Source organism: Lithobates pipiens, unplaced genomic scaffold (genome assembly GCF_037356315.1).
Source record: "Lithobates pipiens isolate NorthernLeopardFrog02 unplaced genomic scaffold, aLitPip1_a1.2 Scaffold_18, whole genome shotgun sequence".
NCBI lineage: Eukaryota > Metazoa > Chordata > Amphibia > Anura > Ranidae > Lithobates > Lithobates pipiens.
This window is the reverse complement of record NW_027507758.1, coordinates 526,565,026-526,581,781: the sequence shown is the minus strand read 5'-3', so window position 1 is coordinate 526,581,781 and position 16,756 is coordinate 526,565,026. Positions and strand designations below refer to the sequence as shown.

Here is a 16,756-nt window from a genome sequence, read left to right as displayed (position 1 = left end):
TACGGCTCAGACAAGCTTTATAAATTCTCGGCTTTGAACAGATGTAGAGAAACAAAATCTGCACATAAAACTGTAATAATTTATGTGGGGAGATTTGTTTCATCTGTGTATCACCTGAGGCCAGTCACTTCACTGGGTATATGTAAGGGTTTACAACCACTTTAAAGCGGCACTTCAACCTAACAGGGAAGTTCTGCTTCCACCTCCTCGGACAAGTCACAGATCCTAGAAGAATGCAAGTCTCTTTATAAAGCGCAGCACGACTATGAAGCTCCAAGATGTCGATGCCAGGGACTTGAAGATCAGCAAAGAACTGGCCAGGTAAGTGTCCTTTTATTAAAAGTCAGCAGCTACATTATTTGTAGCTGCTGACTTTTTTTTTTTTTTTGACTGAAGATCATCTTTTAATCCCAACTCTGGGCATAAACCCTTTTTCTCTTTCGTTCATTGATGGACACAGCTCCTTTTTTAATTCTTGACCTTAGGGTTATCCCTTCACTTCAGGCGAGGACCAGGCACAACATGTAACGCATGTAAAAACAGCAAGACTGTACAGCACCGCCGGCAGGGTGACAGGCTGGATAATATAGATCCTTGTAGTCTCCCCAGTCTGACCATCGAGCGTGAGCAGACCCTAGCTACGCACTGGGTCGGCCACAACATGCCCCTTCTTCTCCAGGGGTGGCCGGTGAGCTATATGCTCCAAGGCACACATATGACTGGACTACTGCTGTCAGTGTGCCGTGGCCAGAAGCCACCCCGTACTGCTCGGGTGATGGGTCTGTGGTGGAATGCGTCCAGCAATCCTAACAGAAAGGGTAAGTATGGCTCTCCCTGCCTCGGCAGGATAGAGCAGCTGGGCATTCCCTGGGAGGTCGACTAGGGGTCTCTCACTCTCCTTTTCCTCTCTCTATGTCCCTGATTCCCTCTTCCCCCTGCTAGGGCCATTGTGTGACTGGGCATAAGGTGCGGTGTATGTACCTAGGCCGGGGGGGGGGGGGGGGGCTTCTCTGGCTGTTGGGGTCCATTTTTGTTTTTCTGCCCCTTTTTACTGTGCTGTGAGGTGCCTGAGTAAATTTACCTTGGGAGGGGCCGCCGCCATTTTGCTGAAGCCGGGCAAAGCTGTTGCACTGTGAATTGGAGAAGCAACCATCTCCCCTGGTCTGCTTTCGGGAGTTTGCATCTCGTTGGACCTCGCTACGGTCTGACCAGTGGGTTTGCAAACTGGTTTCAGTGGCATACAAGATAGTTAGTTTCTTTCTTATCCACCAAACAGATTTATTTATTTTTTTCCCTCCAACCTACCTCTACTTCCAGCCCATCTGGAAGTCCTGTTCAGGGCTGTACGGGACCTGCTACTGCGCTGGGTGATAGTAACTGTACCGACAAGGGAAAGGTTTCAGGGATTCTACTCCAATCTGTTTGTAGTCCCCAAAAAGGAAGGGGTACATCCAATCCTGGACTTGAAGGCCCTCAACAGCTTTGTGAAAGTGCAAAGGTTCAGGATGGAATCCGTTTGCTCCGTGGTCGCTGCACTCCATCAGAGGGGCTTCCTGGCATCCCTGGATATCCAGGATGCATATTTACATGTACCCATATGCCTCAGGCATCCGGTTTCTGCAATTTGCAGTCAGGGATGAGCACTATCAGTTTGTGGCTGTCCTTTTTGGCCTAGCGTCAGCCCCCCAAGTCTTTACCAAGGTGTTAGCTCCAATTCTGTCGCTATTAAGGCAATGTGGGATTGCAATCGTGGGTTACCTAGATGACCTTCTGAGAGCAGCTTCCGCCTCAGAATTGAGGGAGGATGTACCGATCATCATGCAGACTTTCCGTGAGTTTGCTTGTGTGCTGAACCAAAAGAAGTCTGTGTTAGTGCCCACTCAACGCCTGTAGTACCTGGGCTTGCTGTTGGACTCCTTAGAAGCGAGAGTTTTTCTCCCTTCAGACAAGCTGCAGACTCTTCAAGCTGTGGTGAAGTTGTTGATGAACCGCAGGTGGTCGTCGCTGTGCTTCTGCATGCGTGTTTTGGGCCTCATGGTAGCCATTTTCGAGGTGGTACCGTACGCGCAATTTCACACCCGAGTCTTGCAGAAGGAGATTTTGTCAAAATGGAACAAATCTCCATTATCCAAAGATTCCCTTCTCTGGTGGCTACGGTCTCCAGCCCTTTGGTCTGGAAGATTGTTCCTTCCTCTCAATTGGACGGTGATCACAACGGATGCCCGCCTGACCAGTTGGGGGGGAGGAGTGCTGGGAGTACAGTCAGCCCAGGGCCTTTAGTCACGGGAGAAATCCCAACTGCCAATCAGTGTGCTTGAGCTTCGGGCGATCAGACTTTGCCTCTCCACATGGTCAATGGGGCTACAAGGGCGTCCGATCAGGATCCAGTCAGACAATGCCACGGCGGTGGCATACGTCAACCATCAAGGAGAGGAACAAGGAGCTCAGCTGCAGCACGGGAGGTCGCCAACATCCTCCAGTGGGCAGAGGATGGCATAGAAAACTGGCAGGCGGACTACCTAAGTCGTCTGGGGAACGGTCATTGCATCCGGAGGTATTCAGGCTCCTTTGCCTAAGGTGGGGCACACCAGATGTGGACCTCTTGGCCTCTCGGCTCAATCGAATGGTGCAGAGGTTTGTGTCCAGGACAAGAGACCCCCAGGGCGGATGCTTCAGATGCGTTGGTGGCTCCATCTGTCAGCTCATTTACACTCATGCACTCACTCACTTCGCAGAGTGAAGGCCGAGAGAATTCCAATAATTTTGATTGCTCCAGATTGGTCTCGGCGTCCTTGGTATGCCGACCTAGTACGACTGGTGGCAGATGTTCCTTGGTGGCTTCAGCTGTAATGCCCCGTACACACGACCGGACTTTTCAACATCAAAAGTCTGACGGAATGATTCCGGCAGACTATTCAATCGTGTGTGGGCTGCAACAGACTTTTGATTCGCAAAAGTCTGACAGGCTTTAGAAATGGAACATGCTTCAAATTTTTCCGCAAGAACTCTGTCGGACCTAGTTCCTACCGAGAAATCCGCTCGTGTGTATGCTAGTCCGACGGACAAAAACCGACGCTAGGGCAGCTATTGGCTACTGGCTATGAACTTCCTTATTCGAGTCCAGTCGTACGTCATCACGTTCGAATCCGTCGGAGTTTGGTGTGATTGTGTGTGGCCAAGTCCGCTCACATTCGGAAAGTCCGTCAGAACTCTGTCAGAACTCCGGCAGAACTCCTTCGAAAGTCTGTCGGACATAAGTCTGGTCGTGTGTACGCGGCATTAGAGGACCTTCTAGCGCAAGGTCCGATACTTCATCCTGCTTTACTGTCTCTGGTTTTAACAGCATGGCTGTTTGAAAACCAGGTGCTAAAGGACCGGGGTCTGTTAGACTCGGTAATTTCCACTATACTGAGGGTACGGAAGCCGTCTTAGAAGATTTAGCATTGTACATGGAAGGGTTACATCTGGGGTGGAGTCCGCACCTTTTTCAGTTTCCAAGATCCTGCTGTTTTTGCAGCTAGGAGTGAATCAGAAACTTGCCTTAAGCACCATCAAGGGACAGATATCAGCCTTGGCTGTTTTTTTTTTCCCCCCAATGCCCCTTGGCGACTGGCTCATTGGTGAGTACCTTTTGTGCAAGGAGTTTGACACGTAGTCCCTCCGGTTCAACCACCGCTACCTCCGTGGGATCTGAATCTGGTGCTATTGGCGCTTCAGAAACTGCTGTTTGAGAACATTGGGGAGATTCCCTCTCTCAGAAAGTAGTTTTTCTAGTGGCTATTACATCTGCCAAGAGGGTTTCTGAGTTGGCGGCCTTGGTCATGCAAGTCTCCCTACGTGGTCATCCACAAGGATAAGGCGGTGCTATGTCTGCAGCCCTCTTTCCTTCCAAAGGTGGTTTTGGCATTCCATCTAAATGAGGACATTGTTACCTTCATTACGTCTTAAGCTGACACACCCAAAAGAGGTTGCCTTACATTCCCTGGACATGGTCTGGGCTTCACGGGTGTATATGTCTGCTACAGCTCCCTTCCAGAAATCAGACTCTGTCTTGGTGGCTGGTCCGAAAAAAAATAAAAAGGTCTGGCGGTCTCGTCGTCCACCATTTCTCGGTGGATCAGACAGATCGTGGTTCAGGCCTATGCCTTTAAAGGGGCAGGTGCCCCCTTTTCCTGTCACGGCTCATTCCAACGGAGCAATTGGGACCTTTCCGACATCAAGCTTCTGTCTCCCAGGTGTGTAAGGCAGCAACTTGGTCGTCCGTTCACACTTTCACTAAATTCTACAAAGTTGACGTAAGCGCATCTTCGGATGCTTGCTTTGGCCGCAAGGGTTTGCAGGCGGATGTGTAAGGTTGCAATTACACTTTCTTTAAGTTACTAGTTTGTTGTAAATGCATGTTTTGATGCACAAGTTGGCCGCTGGTTTTGATGGTGGCCATTTTAAGATGGTGACTCCTCTGAGGTGTTCCCTTTGTTGTGGATGAAATTATGTTTTGCTGTTTCCACACTTCATTTTTTTTAATTTTTTTTTATTTATTTATTTTTTTACACTGCTTGGGGACGTCCCTAATGTCAAGAATTAAAGGAGCTGTGTCCATCAATGAACGAAAGAGAAAATGGGATTTTTATACTCACCGTAAAATCCTTTTCTCTGAAGTTCATTGACGGACACAGCACCCACCCCTCCTATTTATATTTGCACTGCTTTTTGACAAACTGAGCTGCAGGGAGCGGGGTGAGGGGTTATAGCCACATATATAACTGTGCAGTCTTGCTGTTTTTACATGTTCTGCCTAGTCCTCTCCTGAACCCTAAGGTCAAGAGTGTCTGTCAATGAACTTCAGAGAAAAGGATTTTACAGTGAGTACAAAAATTTAGTGGAGCTGTGCCCGCACTGCAGTGGCCTACTGCTTGTTTTGTCTAGGGGCGAGAACAGAAAGCATATGCTCACCCGGTCCTTCTTTCCTCTGGAAAACGGCGCTCCCCCATGGTCTAGTGGATTGTTCCTGGTATATGGAGCCTGTTCTTGGTGTGGTAACATCAGTCCACTGTTCAAGACTGCTGGAGTACAGGGGGGCTGGGCCGATAATGTACTGAGAGGACCAGATAAGTACATTTCCGCTCTCCCGTTGCCTAGGAAAAAAAATGAGCACTTAACTTGTGCAGCATCGGCACAGCTGCACTGCAAGGGAACAAAAAAATGTTTGACTGGAGTTGGGCCTCTTTCTGATATGGAGAGCTCTAGCTCTGACTCAGCAGGGGTTGTCAGATCTCTGCAGAGAGATCATTGCTTTCACAGTGTAAGGGCTTTTCTTTGCAGCATTGTGGCAGGGAACAGGCTATTTATTTATTTTTCTGCTCTGGCTGTTTGCTTTCTAAAGAGTTTTTTACATTTTTATTAAATCGTTTTGCATAGCATGTGTGTCCCTGTTAATTTCTCCTCACTTTTTTTGTTTTGCCTGACACGAAATACCTGGACAGTAATCTCCTTAAGTGGCTTTTTAACAGCAATGCTATCCCAATAGAGGTTTTAATATTTACTCTTGGAGCCATTTCACACCACATGCAGTACAGTGCGGTTTTTTTTGTTTTTTGTTTTTTTTTTCTCCTGCAACAAAAATGCATGGATAGTAGGTTTATGTGGTTTTCAATGGCATAGTTCACACCGGTGCTTGCATTTCCAGATGCTTTCCATAAGAAAAAGTAGAACACGCTGCATTTTCCTGTACTGGAACGCTATAAAACACATCAAAAACGCACTGCAATACACGTCCTTATTTAAGGTTAAGAAAGGGGGGGGGTGCACTGGGCTGCATCAAAAACGCGTATGCAGGAATGCATCCGCACTGCGTTTCTATGGTATGAACTGGCCTCAGGAGTTTTATTGCTGTATGTGTCTGTGATGGAGGGATTTTATTTAATTTCCTGTTAATATACCTGTCAAAAAATGAAGATAAACTTTGAAGCTACAGATGACATTAAAAGACTGATCTAACTCTATGTATTTATAATTTTTTTTTTTTTTTTTTTTTTTTTTTTTTTTTTTTCGCAATGTATTTATTTGATTTATATTTTGGGAAGTACATGTTATTGACTCATTTTTGCATTGCATTCTTTGCAGGATTGCATAGAGATTCATATAAAGAGTTCAAAGGGGCCAATTGATGTTTATCTTTGTGAAGTAGAGGATGAAGCTACAGGCAGGAAATCTTTTCGGAGATTAACAAAGGCTCTTAAAATGGATCCTGAACCAATTCTAATTGAAGATGGTAAAAAAAAAAAGCATATAATACAGTTATACCTTTATAAGACCAGTATCTAAACATGTTTTAATAATGTACCTTTTGAAATCTGCTTGCTGTATGATAATGAATCTTGATTGTGCGGCCTGTTTTTTGCCCTGGTAGTGTCCATAAGTTGTAAAACTTCCCATAGACAAGATGGCAATCTGACGAAATGTTGAACACCTTGGAAATGGCATGAACAAAACAAATTTTCAGCAGAGAAGATGGTTACTAGTTAAGGGAAAGGGTTTTCCTCCAAAAGATGGTTCCCAAGTCTGTCGAACCTTGTCTTTTATAAATAGGAAGGAAATACAAAGTCTACTTACTGTTTTTTGTTTTTTAATGATTTGCAGTTATACTGATTTTAAAGTGGTTGTAGAGGGTGAAGGTTTTTACCATAGAATGCATATAGGTAAAACTTCAGGGTGCAGCCTCCCCCACAGCCCCCCTAATACCTGATCCCAATCCAGTGATGTGCACGAGAGCAGCGGATCTCTTTTTGCTCATTGGTTGAGACACAATCTCTATCAATCGCAGCCAGTGAGGGGAGATCTGGGGGTGGGACTAAGCCATGCTATGTGTGTCCCATAGACACACACGGCCGGCTTAAGAGTGAGTACACACAAGTGTCTCTAAGCATCTTGCACTGGGGGCAATTGGTGTAGGGGAGGGGCCAGAAGCACTGACGGGGGACCCGAGATGAGAATTAGGGCTGCTCTGTGCAAAACCATTCTACAGGGCAGGTAAGTTATAACCTTTAGAAACACTGTAAAGCAAAACTACAGCAGAACCACAAGCACTATTTATCTCATCTTTAATATTCAAAGAAACTTCCCCCATCCATTCATGTCTCCATTCTTTATTTTGCTGCAAAATCGCCTTGAAAAGGCCCATTAGCATTTCTGGATGTGGCCATTTTGAGTAAGGGCAGATGATTCATGTAGCATTTACTTCCTGGAATCCATATGCCCTTGGCTTAGGCATGCAGGAGAAGAATGATGAGAAAACCCCTCCTGAAGTTTCCTATTTTTTTATATATATATATATATATATATATATATATATATATATATATATATATATATATATATATATATATATATATATAATATTTTATGGAGAAAAAAAAATGTCATATTAAGTTATCACACACAGCATAGGCATACTTGCAACTACACCCAAAACACATTCTGCTGCACGTCCTGAGTATGGCAATACCACATGTGTAAGACCTTTTCACAGCCTGGCCACATAGAAAAGCGCAACATCCAAGGAACACCTTCAGCCATTATCCACTTTAAGACCAGACCTAATTCAGACACTTTTTGTGTTTACAAGTAGAAATCTGTATTTCTTTTTCGTACATCACAGGACACAGAGCCACAGTGTTTACTGAATGGGTAATATAGGCACCACTAGGTGATGGACACTGGCACACCCTAGACAGGACGTTTTAGTTCCCTTTTTATAACCCCTCCCCTTACTGGGAGTACCTCAGTTTTTTTTCGCCAGTGTCTAAGGTGTTAGTCACAAGTAAAGATGAGATGTGCTGTGCTGAGCTCCGCTGGAGAAATCTTTGCTGGGGCAGGCAGTGCAACCGGATCCTTTCAAAGTGCCGTTTCCAGGCCGAATTGAATAGTACCTGGGCCTCGTGTCCGAAAGAAACAAGGTTTTGCCCGGAAAGCTTCTCTTTTTAGAGAGCTGGACCCCGTGATTCAGTATTTGTTTTTTCAGCCATATTTTCCTGGCGGAGTGCTTTACAGGCCCAGGAGTGTGGATCCCCGATAACAAGGGGCCCCAGTTCCTGAAGGTTTTTTTAAGGGAGCCCACCGTGAGCGGTGAAGATTGGGTCTCTTACTACAGAACCCTGCAGCTGGATAAGGTAAGGGAGATTCCTAAGGAATTTTTCTAATTCTTGTGGGTTTTCTCCTTTAAGTAAATGTTGCTATGCCTAAAGTCGGCACGGGGGCTGTCCAGAGCACATACCCGATTCCATGCTTGCCAGGTCTGTGTCACAAGCCACACGTTTCCTCTGAGCCCATGCTCCAGGTAGGATGTGGGGGGGGGGGGGTTCTTTCCAGGAATGTCCCCCCACAGCATCCTTCAGGCTAGAGTCCATGTGTTAGTCGCCAGCATGTCGCATGGCCTCCTGCCGCCGCCATTTCAGCTGCTCTTCATCCACCGGCCCTCTACCCCAGCCTCCCCCCAATGTGGGATCCAATCGGATCCCTCGGCTTGTGCGGGAAAAGCGGTCTTTTTTTTTTTAAAGACGAAGGGGGGGAGGTGTGGTCGGAGGAGGAGGCGGGGCATTAGAGCGACGTCGTTGTGGTTTAACGCCCACAACGCGGGCTATAAAGGTGCACTTTTTTGCAGGTGCACACAGCTTAAGGAGGGGCACAGAGCAGATGGATGGCTTGTGAGTGTGGGTGACACAGGCATTCCCAGGCAACATTTACTTGGCATCAGACTGAGCCTTGATAGCAGCCGCAGTTGCTGGACTATTTTGTTTAGCAGTGGGTACATTTCTGGTAGTACCTCTGCATTTGTGCTTAGCACTATGGGCAGAAGGGGAGGTACAAATACCCTGAAAAATAGGGGCTCAAAGGGATCTCCCTCACGCTCTGAGGACACCCCCCCCGCAATGCAGTCTCCCCCTGAAAGACCTAGGGAGGCTGGTGAGAGTGAGCCGTCGTTATCAGGGGCTGCAACTGCTTCTGCCATTTCCGCCCCTGTATATATTACACAGGAGTTTTTTTTCCTCAACCATAAGTGAATTACAGGAAAGATTAATGGCCTTAATCACATGTTCACAAAGTGGGGGGGAAAAAAAACACATTAGGTCCCCTTCTACCACCCAGGACCCTCAAACAGAGGAACTCTGGGACAGGGGAGGCGAATCCCCCTCAGAGGACTGGGATGAGACTGATGAATCAACTGGGGAAGAACCCTCTTCAGCTTCACAGACTGAGAAATGACTGGTGATGCGCTTGTCGCCAATCGTGCGTCAGAGCCTCGGTTGGTACCCGAGAATCTGTGGAAAGGGAAATCCTTTTTACCAGTTACCTAGAAGGTGGTAACAGATGCCAGCCTTTTTGGTTGGGGAGCAGTTCTGGAAGAAACGACTGTCCAAGGTAAATGGTCCAAAATCGAGAGGACCTTGCCCATCAACATTCTAGAGATTTGGGTGGCGTACCTAGCCCTAAAGGCCTGGACATTCAGGTTGCAGGGTTGTCCTGTTAGAATCCATTCTAACAATGCCACAGCAGTGGCTTATATCAATCACCAAGGGGGCACCAGGAGTCGTGCAGCCCAGGAGAGGTAAACCAGATCCTAATCTGAGCAGAAAAGTATGTGCCGCACATATCGGCAATCTTCAGAACTTTAGAACTGGCAGACGGACTACTTAAGTTGCCAGCAGTTGTTCCCAGGGTAATGGTTTCTTCACCCCGACATCTTCCTGGCTATATGCCAAAGTTGGAGGATCCCGGACGTAGATCTGTCTGCGTCCAGGTTCAACAACAAGATCGACAACTTTGTCAAGAACAAGGGATCCACTTGCATGCGGGACAGTTGGGTTGGTGACTCCGTGGGATCAGATCTTACTGACTTATGCATTCCCTCCTATTCTGCTGCTGAAATTAGAGTAAAGCTCGCCCATTAATCCTTGTTTCATGCAAGAAACTGAAGTTGCCTTTGATTAATATTTTAGAGTATTTATACTGTAGTTGGATTTTCGAGTTCTGAATCTGTAAAGGCCACAACTTGGTCTTCAGTCCATACATTCACCAGATTCTATCAGGTCGATGTGAGAAGGCATGAGGATAACGCTTTTGGGCGCAGTGTGCTGCAGGCAGCAGTATAAGGTCCTCTGGTCTAATTGCACCCTACTTTTGTTTGTGGCTCTGTGTCCCGTGATGTACGAAAAAGAAAAGCCGATTTTTTTTTAACACCTTACCTTAGATAGCATTGCTCTGGGACATCCCATTTAGTAAATACTTGTTACATGGTTAGTAAGGTTGAATAAAGGCACCAGTCCATCCAGTTCAACCGGAGTAAGTGTCTACAATTGTCCCTATCCCTGTACATTGCACACTCACATCGGTCCCTACCCTCAAGGAGCCCACAATCCAAGGTCCCCACTCATATACTAGGGCTAATTTTCGACAAAAGCCAATTAACCTACCTACCTGCATGTCTTTGGAGTGTGGGAGGAAACCGGAGTACCCGGAGGAAAAGCACGCAGGCACAGGGAGAACATGCAAACTCCAGGCAGGTAGTGTCGTGGTTGGGATTCAAACCAGTGACCCTTTTTACTGCTAGGCGAGTGCTAACCACTACACCCCTGTGCCGACCAAATACTGTGGCTCTGTGTCCCGTGATGTATGAAAAAGAAAATCGGATTTTTATAACAGCTTACCTTTTTGAAATCTTTTTCTTTGAGTACATCATGGGACACAAAGGTCCCTCCCCTCTTCTAATACACTAATATTGCTTTGCTACAAAACTGAGGTACTCCCATTAGGGGAGGGGTATATAGGGGCTAAACTTCCTGTCTAGGGTGTGCCAGTGTCCATCACCTAGTGGTGCCTATATAACCCATTCAGTAAATACTATGGCTCTGTGTCCCGTGATGTACTCGAAGGAAGAAAGGATTTTTACAGGTAAGCTGTTTATAAAAATCCTATTTTTTGCTAGAAAATTACTTGGAACCCCCAAACATTATATATTTTTGTAGCAGAGGACCTAGAAAATGGTGGGTTTTACAATTTTTTTTTTTTTTTTTTTTTTTTTTTTTTTATGTAACACGGTATTTGCGCAGTTTTTCTAATGCAATTTTACACACCAATGCATAAATGCATATTAATAAATTTCAATGCACACAGACAATATAATACCCAAATTTTTGCTAAAATAGAAAAAATATGGTGTTGCGCCAGGTAAATGGATACCAAATACGTCACACTTTTTTATATATTGCATGCTTGTGAAATGGTGCCAAACTTTGGCATTTAAAAATCTCCATAGGCAACACTTTATTAGCCTTTATTGGTTAATAGTTTAGAGTGACACAGAAGGTCTGGTGCTAGAATTATTGCTCTCGTTTTGACGTTCACGGAGATACCTCACATTTGTGGGGCGATTGCTGTTTATGTATGTGTACGGGACCAAGGTGCGCCTTCGCTTTTGGACGGAGGTGCTTTAAATGTTTTATTTGTTTGTGGGACACTGGTACACTGACAGATGTTGATCTTCCACCGACAGACACTGACCGATATTGCTGTCACAATGGAACACTGTTTTTTTTTTTTACACTGGTACAGATGTGTGATTGGGCACGGTGACATTGGTGCTTGGTGTACTGTGTGGGGATCTGTGACAGCTCTGTGTGTAAAATCATTTCTTACACACAGCTGTCAGAGGTTGCAGATTCCCCCTCTCCACCCTCCTCCTACTCCTTAACCACTCGAGACCCGCGCTATAGCCGAATGACGGCTACAGCGCGGACCTCCTTTGCCGGGACTACGTCTATTGACGTCGTCCTGTGCACGAGCGGCCTGCGTGCCCCCTGAGGGGCGCGCGCCGGGGCGCTCTGTGATCGGTGAGTCTGAGACTCGCCTGATCACCGATCCGAGCAAGGGGTCTATCCCGACCCCTTATCACGTGATCAGCTGTCAGCCAATGACAGCTGATCATGTGATACAACGGAGCCGGTAACCGGCTATTATTCCTCCTCGCGCTGACAGCGCGAGGAGAAAAAAAAAGAGCCGATCACGGCCAGCCCTGCCAGTGCCCACCTGCCCCCTGCCAGTGCCACCTCAATAAAAAATAAATGCCCCCGTCAGTGCTACCCAGCAGTGCCCACAATCTGCCTCAACAAAGGTGCTTCACCCCAGTGCCACATATCCGTGCCCATCAGTGTCATCTACCAGTGCCCAGCAGTGCCACCTATCAGTGCCCATCAGTCCCATTCATCAGTGGTACCTATCAGTGCCCCTTAGTGCCACCCATCCGTGCCATCTTATCTGTGCCCATCTTTGCCCATCAGTGCCGCCTTATCTGTGCCTCTTAGTGCCGCCTTAACTATGCCTATCAGCGCACTTTAATAAAGGAGAAAAATGACCTGTTTGCAAAATTTTATAACAAAGTATTAAACATGATTTTTTATTTTTTTTTTGCATCTTTTTTTGTTTAGCAAAAAATAAAACTCCCAGCTGTAACTAAATACCACCAAAAGAAAGCTCTATTTGTGGGGGAAAAAATTATAAAAATTTCATTTGGGTACAGTGTTGTATGCCCGCGCAATTGTCATTCAAAGTGCATCAGCGCTGAAAATTGGTCTGGGCAGGAGGGGGGTTTAAGTGCCCAGTAAGCAAGTGGTTAACAACCGGCAAAATGCCAGCATGCAAAAGGGGGGGGAAAAAAAACACTCATTGACTGACTGCTGTGTCGATCATGAATATCAAGACCTTTTGGCTTACTGTGACCATGAGCATTAAATATGGCTATTACTCTTGTAATCTTTCATGGGAGGAGGGCAATTGCAGACAAGATTTTTCCCACCATTAGAGAGATATTATATAACCTTTTATTTTTTTAGAATTGCACAGCTGTAAATAAGGCACCTGAAGCACTTGCCACTTTGAAAGACTTAAACTACTATCCTCCCACTATGACATCAGTGACCTGTAACCATGCCCAAGTGGTGTTACTTGGCAAGGGCGTAGAAGCTGCCTAAATTTCTTTAGATACCAGCTTCTGAAATGCTAAGAGTTTCAATGCCATATTAAAGGCACAAAGTAAAGTAGGAGCTTGCAGAACAATAGCAAGGTTTTTGCCTATTTCAAACTGGTTACAAGTTCAACCTAAAACATCTACAGAGGTACCAGCTGATTTTCCAAGTAGGTCTAGTAAGTTGTATAAATCAAGCCGTATAGCAAAAGCAGGTCTCCTTCAACCCACACACTGTCTGGGATCCATAGCACAAACATCTGGATTTATAGCATGTGCTTGCCCAGAGCTGTGTCATGTCTGCACCATGTTGTCCTTGTGTTCACTATAATCCCATTTTTTTTCTATGAAACAAATGAAAGCTAGCCCGGGGAACATCTGCCTGAAGCAGATAGCAACATCAAATGTGGGAAAGCTTAATTCCAGACCAGTCACTCGTAAATCTGTTTAGCCGACATTACTAGGCATTCACAGCCGTTGTCTCTTTATTGTGGCTGACTCTTGTGTTTCCTTTTGTCTTACAGACTGATAAATGGAGGCTTCTATCGATAATGATGGGATAAAGCTCGTCTTTATAAATGCGTCACAGACTCTAAAAGGAGGTGCTGTTTATATCGCACAAAACGCCATCCCCGTTTTAATGGTTATGGATGTCCAAGGCTCTAGAAAGGAGCTTTATATCTTCCACCTCACTTGAGACATGCACCATAATGTCCTGTTTTAGGGAAGTTTGGGGGAGCTGTAGCTGTAGCCTGCTCTGATCAAATCTGGTACAGCATTTTTGGCATTGTCTACAATGTCTTAACTTTCCTCAGACTTTGCTTTTAAAAAGTTTTTATAATCTTGCAGTGATCACAGATGCAAATATCTGACTCATATTATGATCATTGGCAGATGTAATTCAGAAGTATCTACGCTGCCATTTAGGATCGTTGGAAATGTAGCAGTGTGTCAACTGGGAATTTGAGAAGTTAAGCCGCTGATGTCGTCATTATGGCTGTGGGCAAACTGAATCATAAGCTCTGCGCATGATTATTTTAATTTTTCGGAGGTAGACAAATATGGAATATTGTGCAGCCTGCACAGAATTTTATAAAACCTTTCCTCCCAGGTGATAACCCTCTGTGTCCTACAGCACCTTTTCCAAAACCATTTCTCCAGTCAGGTCCCCATCCATCGTCTATGTTCTGTAATAGTGCCGGTAATTTAGAGCAATGAGATGTTTGGAAGTAAGGGATAATATACAATCCATTTCGTGTTTGTTTTTTTTTGTTTTTTTGTTTGGGACCCTAGAATTGTGTTATGCACTAAATGGTGTCAGCTATTTGTATACTAATAATTTATAGTGAAATAATTTCAGGGAGAATATATATATTCATGCATGCATACATACATATACATTTTTTTTTATATTTTCCCGTTGTATTCAAATGTAGCATTGGTTTAGGAAAAAACGTAATGCTATGATCACAGAAGTGTGCAGTGTTGGCACATACAGTTATGATGCTTGTTAATGAGCATTGGTAGTAAAAATTTTAATTGGCTGTCACACATGAAAATACACCTACATTTATTTTTATTTTTTTTGTTAACATGTGTGCTTTTGAGGTAATCTAAAATGTTGGTCTATAGTAAGTAGTTCATTGGGGATGCGACTTCAGAAGGCAGTTTAAAATGACACAAATATGAGAACTCTGTCTAATGTATTTTTCAGTGAGGACATTTTATGTTCTAGTTTTGTGTTTTTTTTAAATTAAATTTTTGGGTGTTTTACAATTGTATGTGCTGTTCCAAATTTCCCTTACTGTGGTTAAATATGGGGAGTTATATATTCTTTCTAGTTCTGTCTTTCATTCTCTCATATTGATGACGGATGGTGAGAGAGTCTTGGCAAAATAGAAATTGTGGAAAGACCTGGTCCATAGACTTCCAGTTAGACAAGAATTGTGAGTTACCTTTTGTGCAGCATAAATCATGAGCAAATGTGGCTGCAGGGTGTACATAAAATAATGAGCAAATTACATATATTACAGTATAAAGATAGTGATGTAGGGTCTGGCAGAGGACGGCATCCCACACCCAGAAGTGTGTTGGATACTGAAAATTCTGCAACAAGATTTTTATCAAGATTACAAGAGTTTGCTGCCACAAGGGAGACCGCTTTACATGCACCGTGCTTCAAGGATCATGGCTCTCAGACCTTGCCTGGTATATTGTGCAAAATTCCTGTAAAATTTAAACCACCTAATTTTCTTATTTTGTATTGTTTGATTGTAAGATTTATTGTAAAGATGTACAGACATGCATAGATAAAGACACCAAAGAAGAAACCTTGATGTGTTCCACACAAAGTGCTAAAAGTACAATTGCAGCCCAAACCAAACTAGTAAAAAAAATTTATTTCATCTTCCTAACACCCATGCAGACTAACCGGTGTATAAAAAAAATTGCGCCATGTGATTGCCTGTCAGTCATTTGTGGCTGCAGGGGAGAGGAGAGAGTGCTTGACAACAGCTGGGAATTCTGGGAGCAAGGACGTCACTTATGGGTTTCCACAGCCCAGCCGTTGCCTGTGATCCCTTCTCTCCCCTGCAGCCACCACTGACAGGCACTGAGGAGCCAGAGGTGTGGATCAGGTGACCCGAATGAAGTGGGCTGGAAATAGGTGTAAGGTATAAGTGTGTGCTTCTTCTTCTTTTTTTTTTTTTTTTTTTTTTTTTTTTTTTTTCCTTTTACAGTCCAGGCAGCACGCTATTTAGCTGTTAGGAGGGGAGGAGAGAAGTTTCAAAACTTTTAAGACTAATTCGGTTTAGGCTGGAATTCTACTTTATTCATAAGGATAATATACATCTGGCTGTCTGCCAAATTAAATATGTATTCAGCCGACAGCTTGATGTGTAATAATTAAGCACTTTTTGGAAAATTAGTTTAGGTTTCTTCCCTGGCAGATATATTTCAACATCCCAGTTTTCATGGGATTCCTCTAGATCTGGTTATATCATATATAACCTTGTACAGCAGGATGGGTCTTTCCATCTGAGGAACTAAAAGTCCCAGCTGAATTTCCAGCTATTGGCTAATATAAAATGTGGCTCACTCTAATGTACAGTGTACATGGATAAATATAAATTCTGTTTTGTCAGTATATACTAAGACTGGCCACACAGGTTTTGAATTGCAGATATTATTTTTGTTAGAATACTTTTGATACTGTTAACTTTTATTGTGTCTATCCTAACTAAGTGTAGCTATGAAATGATATTAGTTACATGTTAGTAATTCTATGTTTATTTTAGAATTCAAAGGGATTTTCCTCTTTTACTGTTTTAAAAAAATTATTTTGTCATTGATGAAGTTCTGTTTATCGAATTAAAGTTTTTTTTGATCAATAAACTGTTCTCCTTTTATTTATTTATTTTCTAAAAAATTAGCAACAGGGGCCCAGTTCACTCTCCTGTCCTAAACTGTGCAATAGTCAACTTTTTAGACAGCTGTGTATGTCCTGGTCGTAGAAGGGGTACTACTTGGCTTCTGGTTTCCAAATGTCCTAGCTCACATAACATAGTTCATGTCTAAGATACGAAAAGGGGCTGTATCTTGCATTAAAGAGGAAGTAAACTCTCCCACTCTGATGCTGCTTTTCATTTAGTCCATTATAATAAGTCATTATCAGACTATAGCCACTGTAATCCAGCCCAAATTGCATATTACTGTTTAAAGAAACTTTAAAAAAACTTGTTT

General features: G+C 44.1%; 1 protein-coding gene across 1 annotated transcript in view; it reads left to right on the top strand.

Moving 5' to 3' along the window:
- E2F6 (E2F transcription factor 6) overlaps nucleotides 1-16,370 on the top strand; it is a 34,055-nt gene extending 17,685 nt beyond the window's left edge. Inside the window, exons 6-7 of the mRNA XM_077488798.1 lie at nucleotides 6,124-6,271; nucleotides 13,540-16,370. Of these exons, the coding sequence (XP_077344924.1) occupies nucleotides 6,124-6,271; nucleotides 13,540-13,544 (153 nt within the window). The 3' untranslated portion in view covers nucleotides 13,545-16,370. The remainder of the gene's footprint in view (nucleotides 1-6,123; nucleotides 6,272-13,539) is intronic.
- Nucleotides 16,371-16,756: the final 386 nt, after the last annotated feature.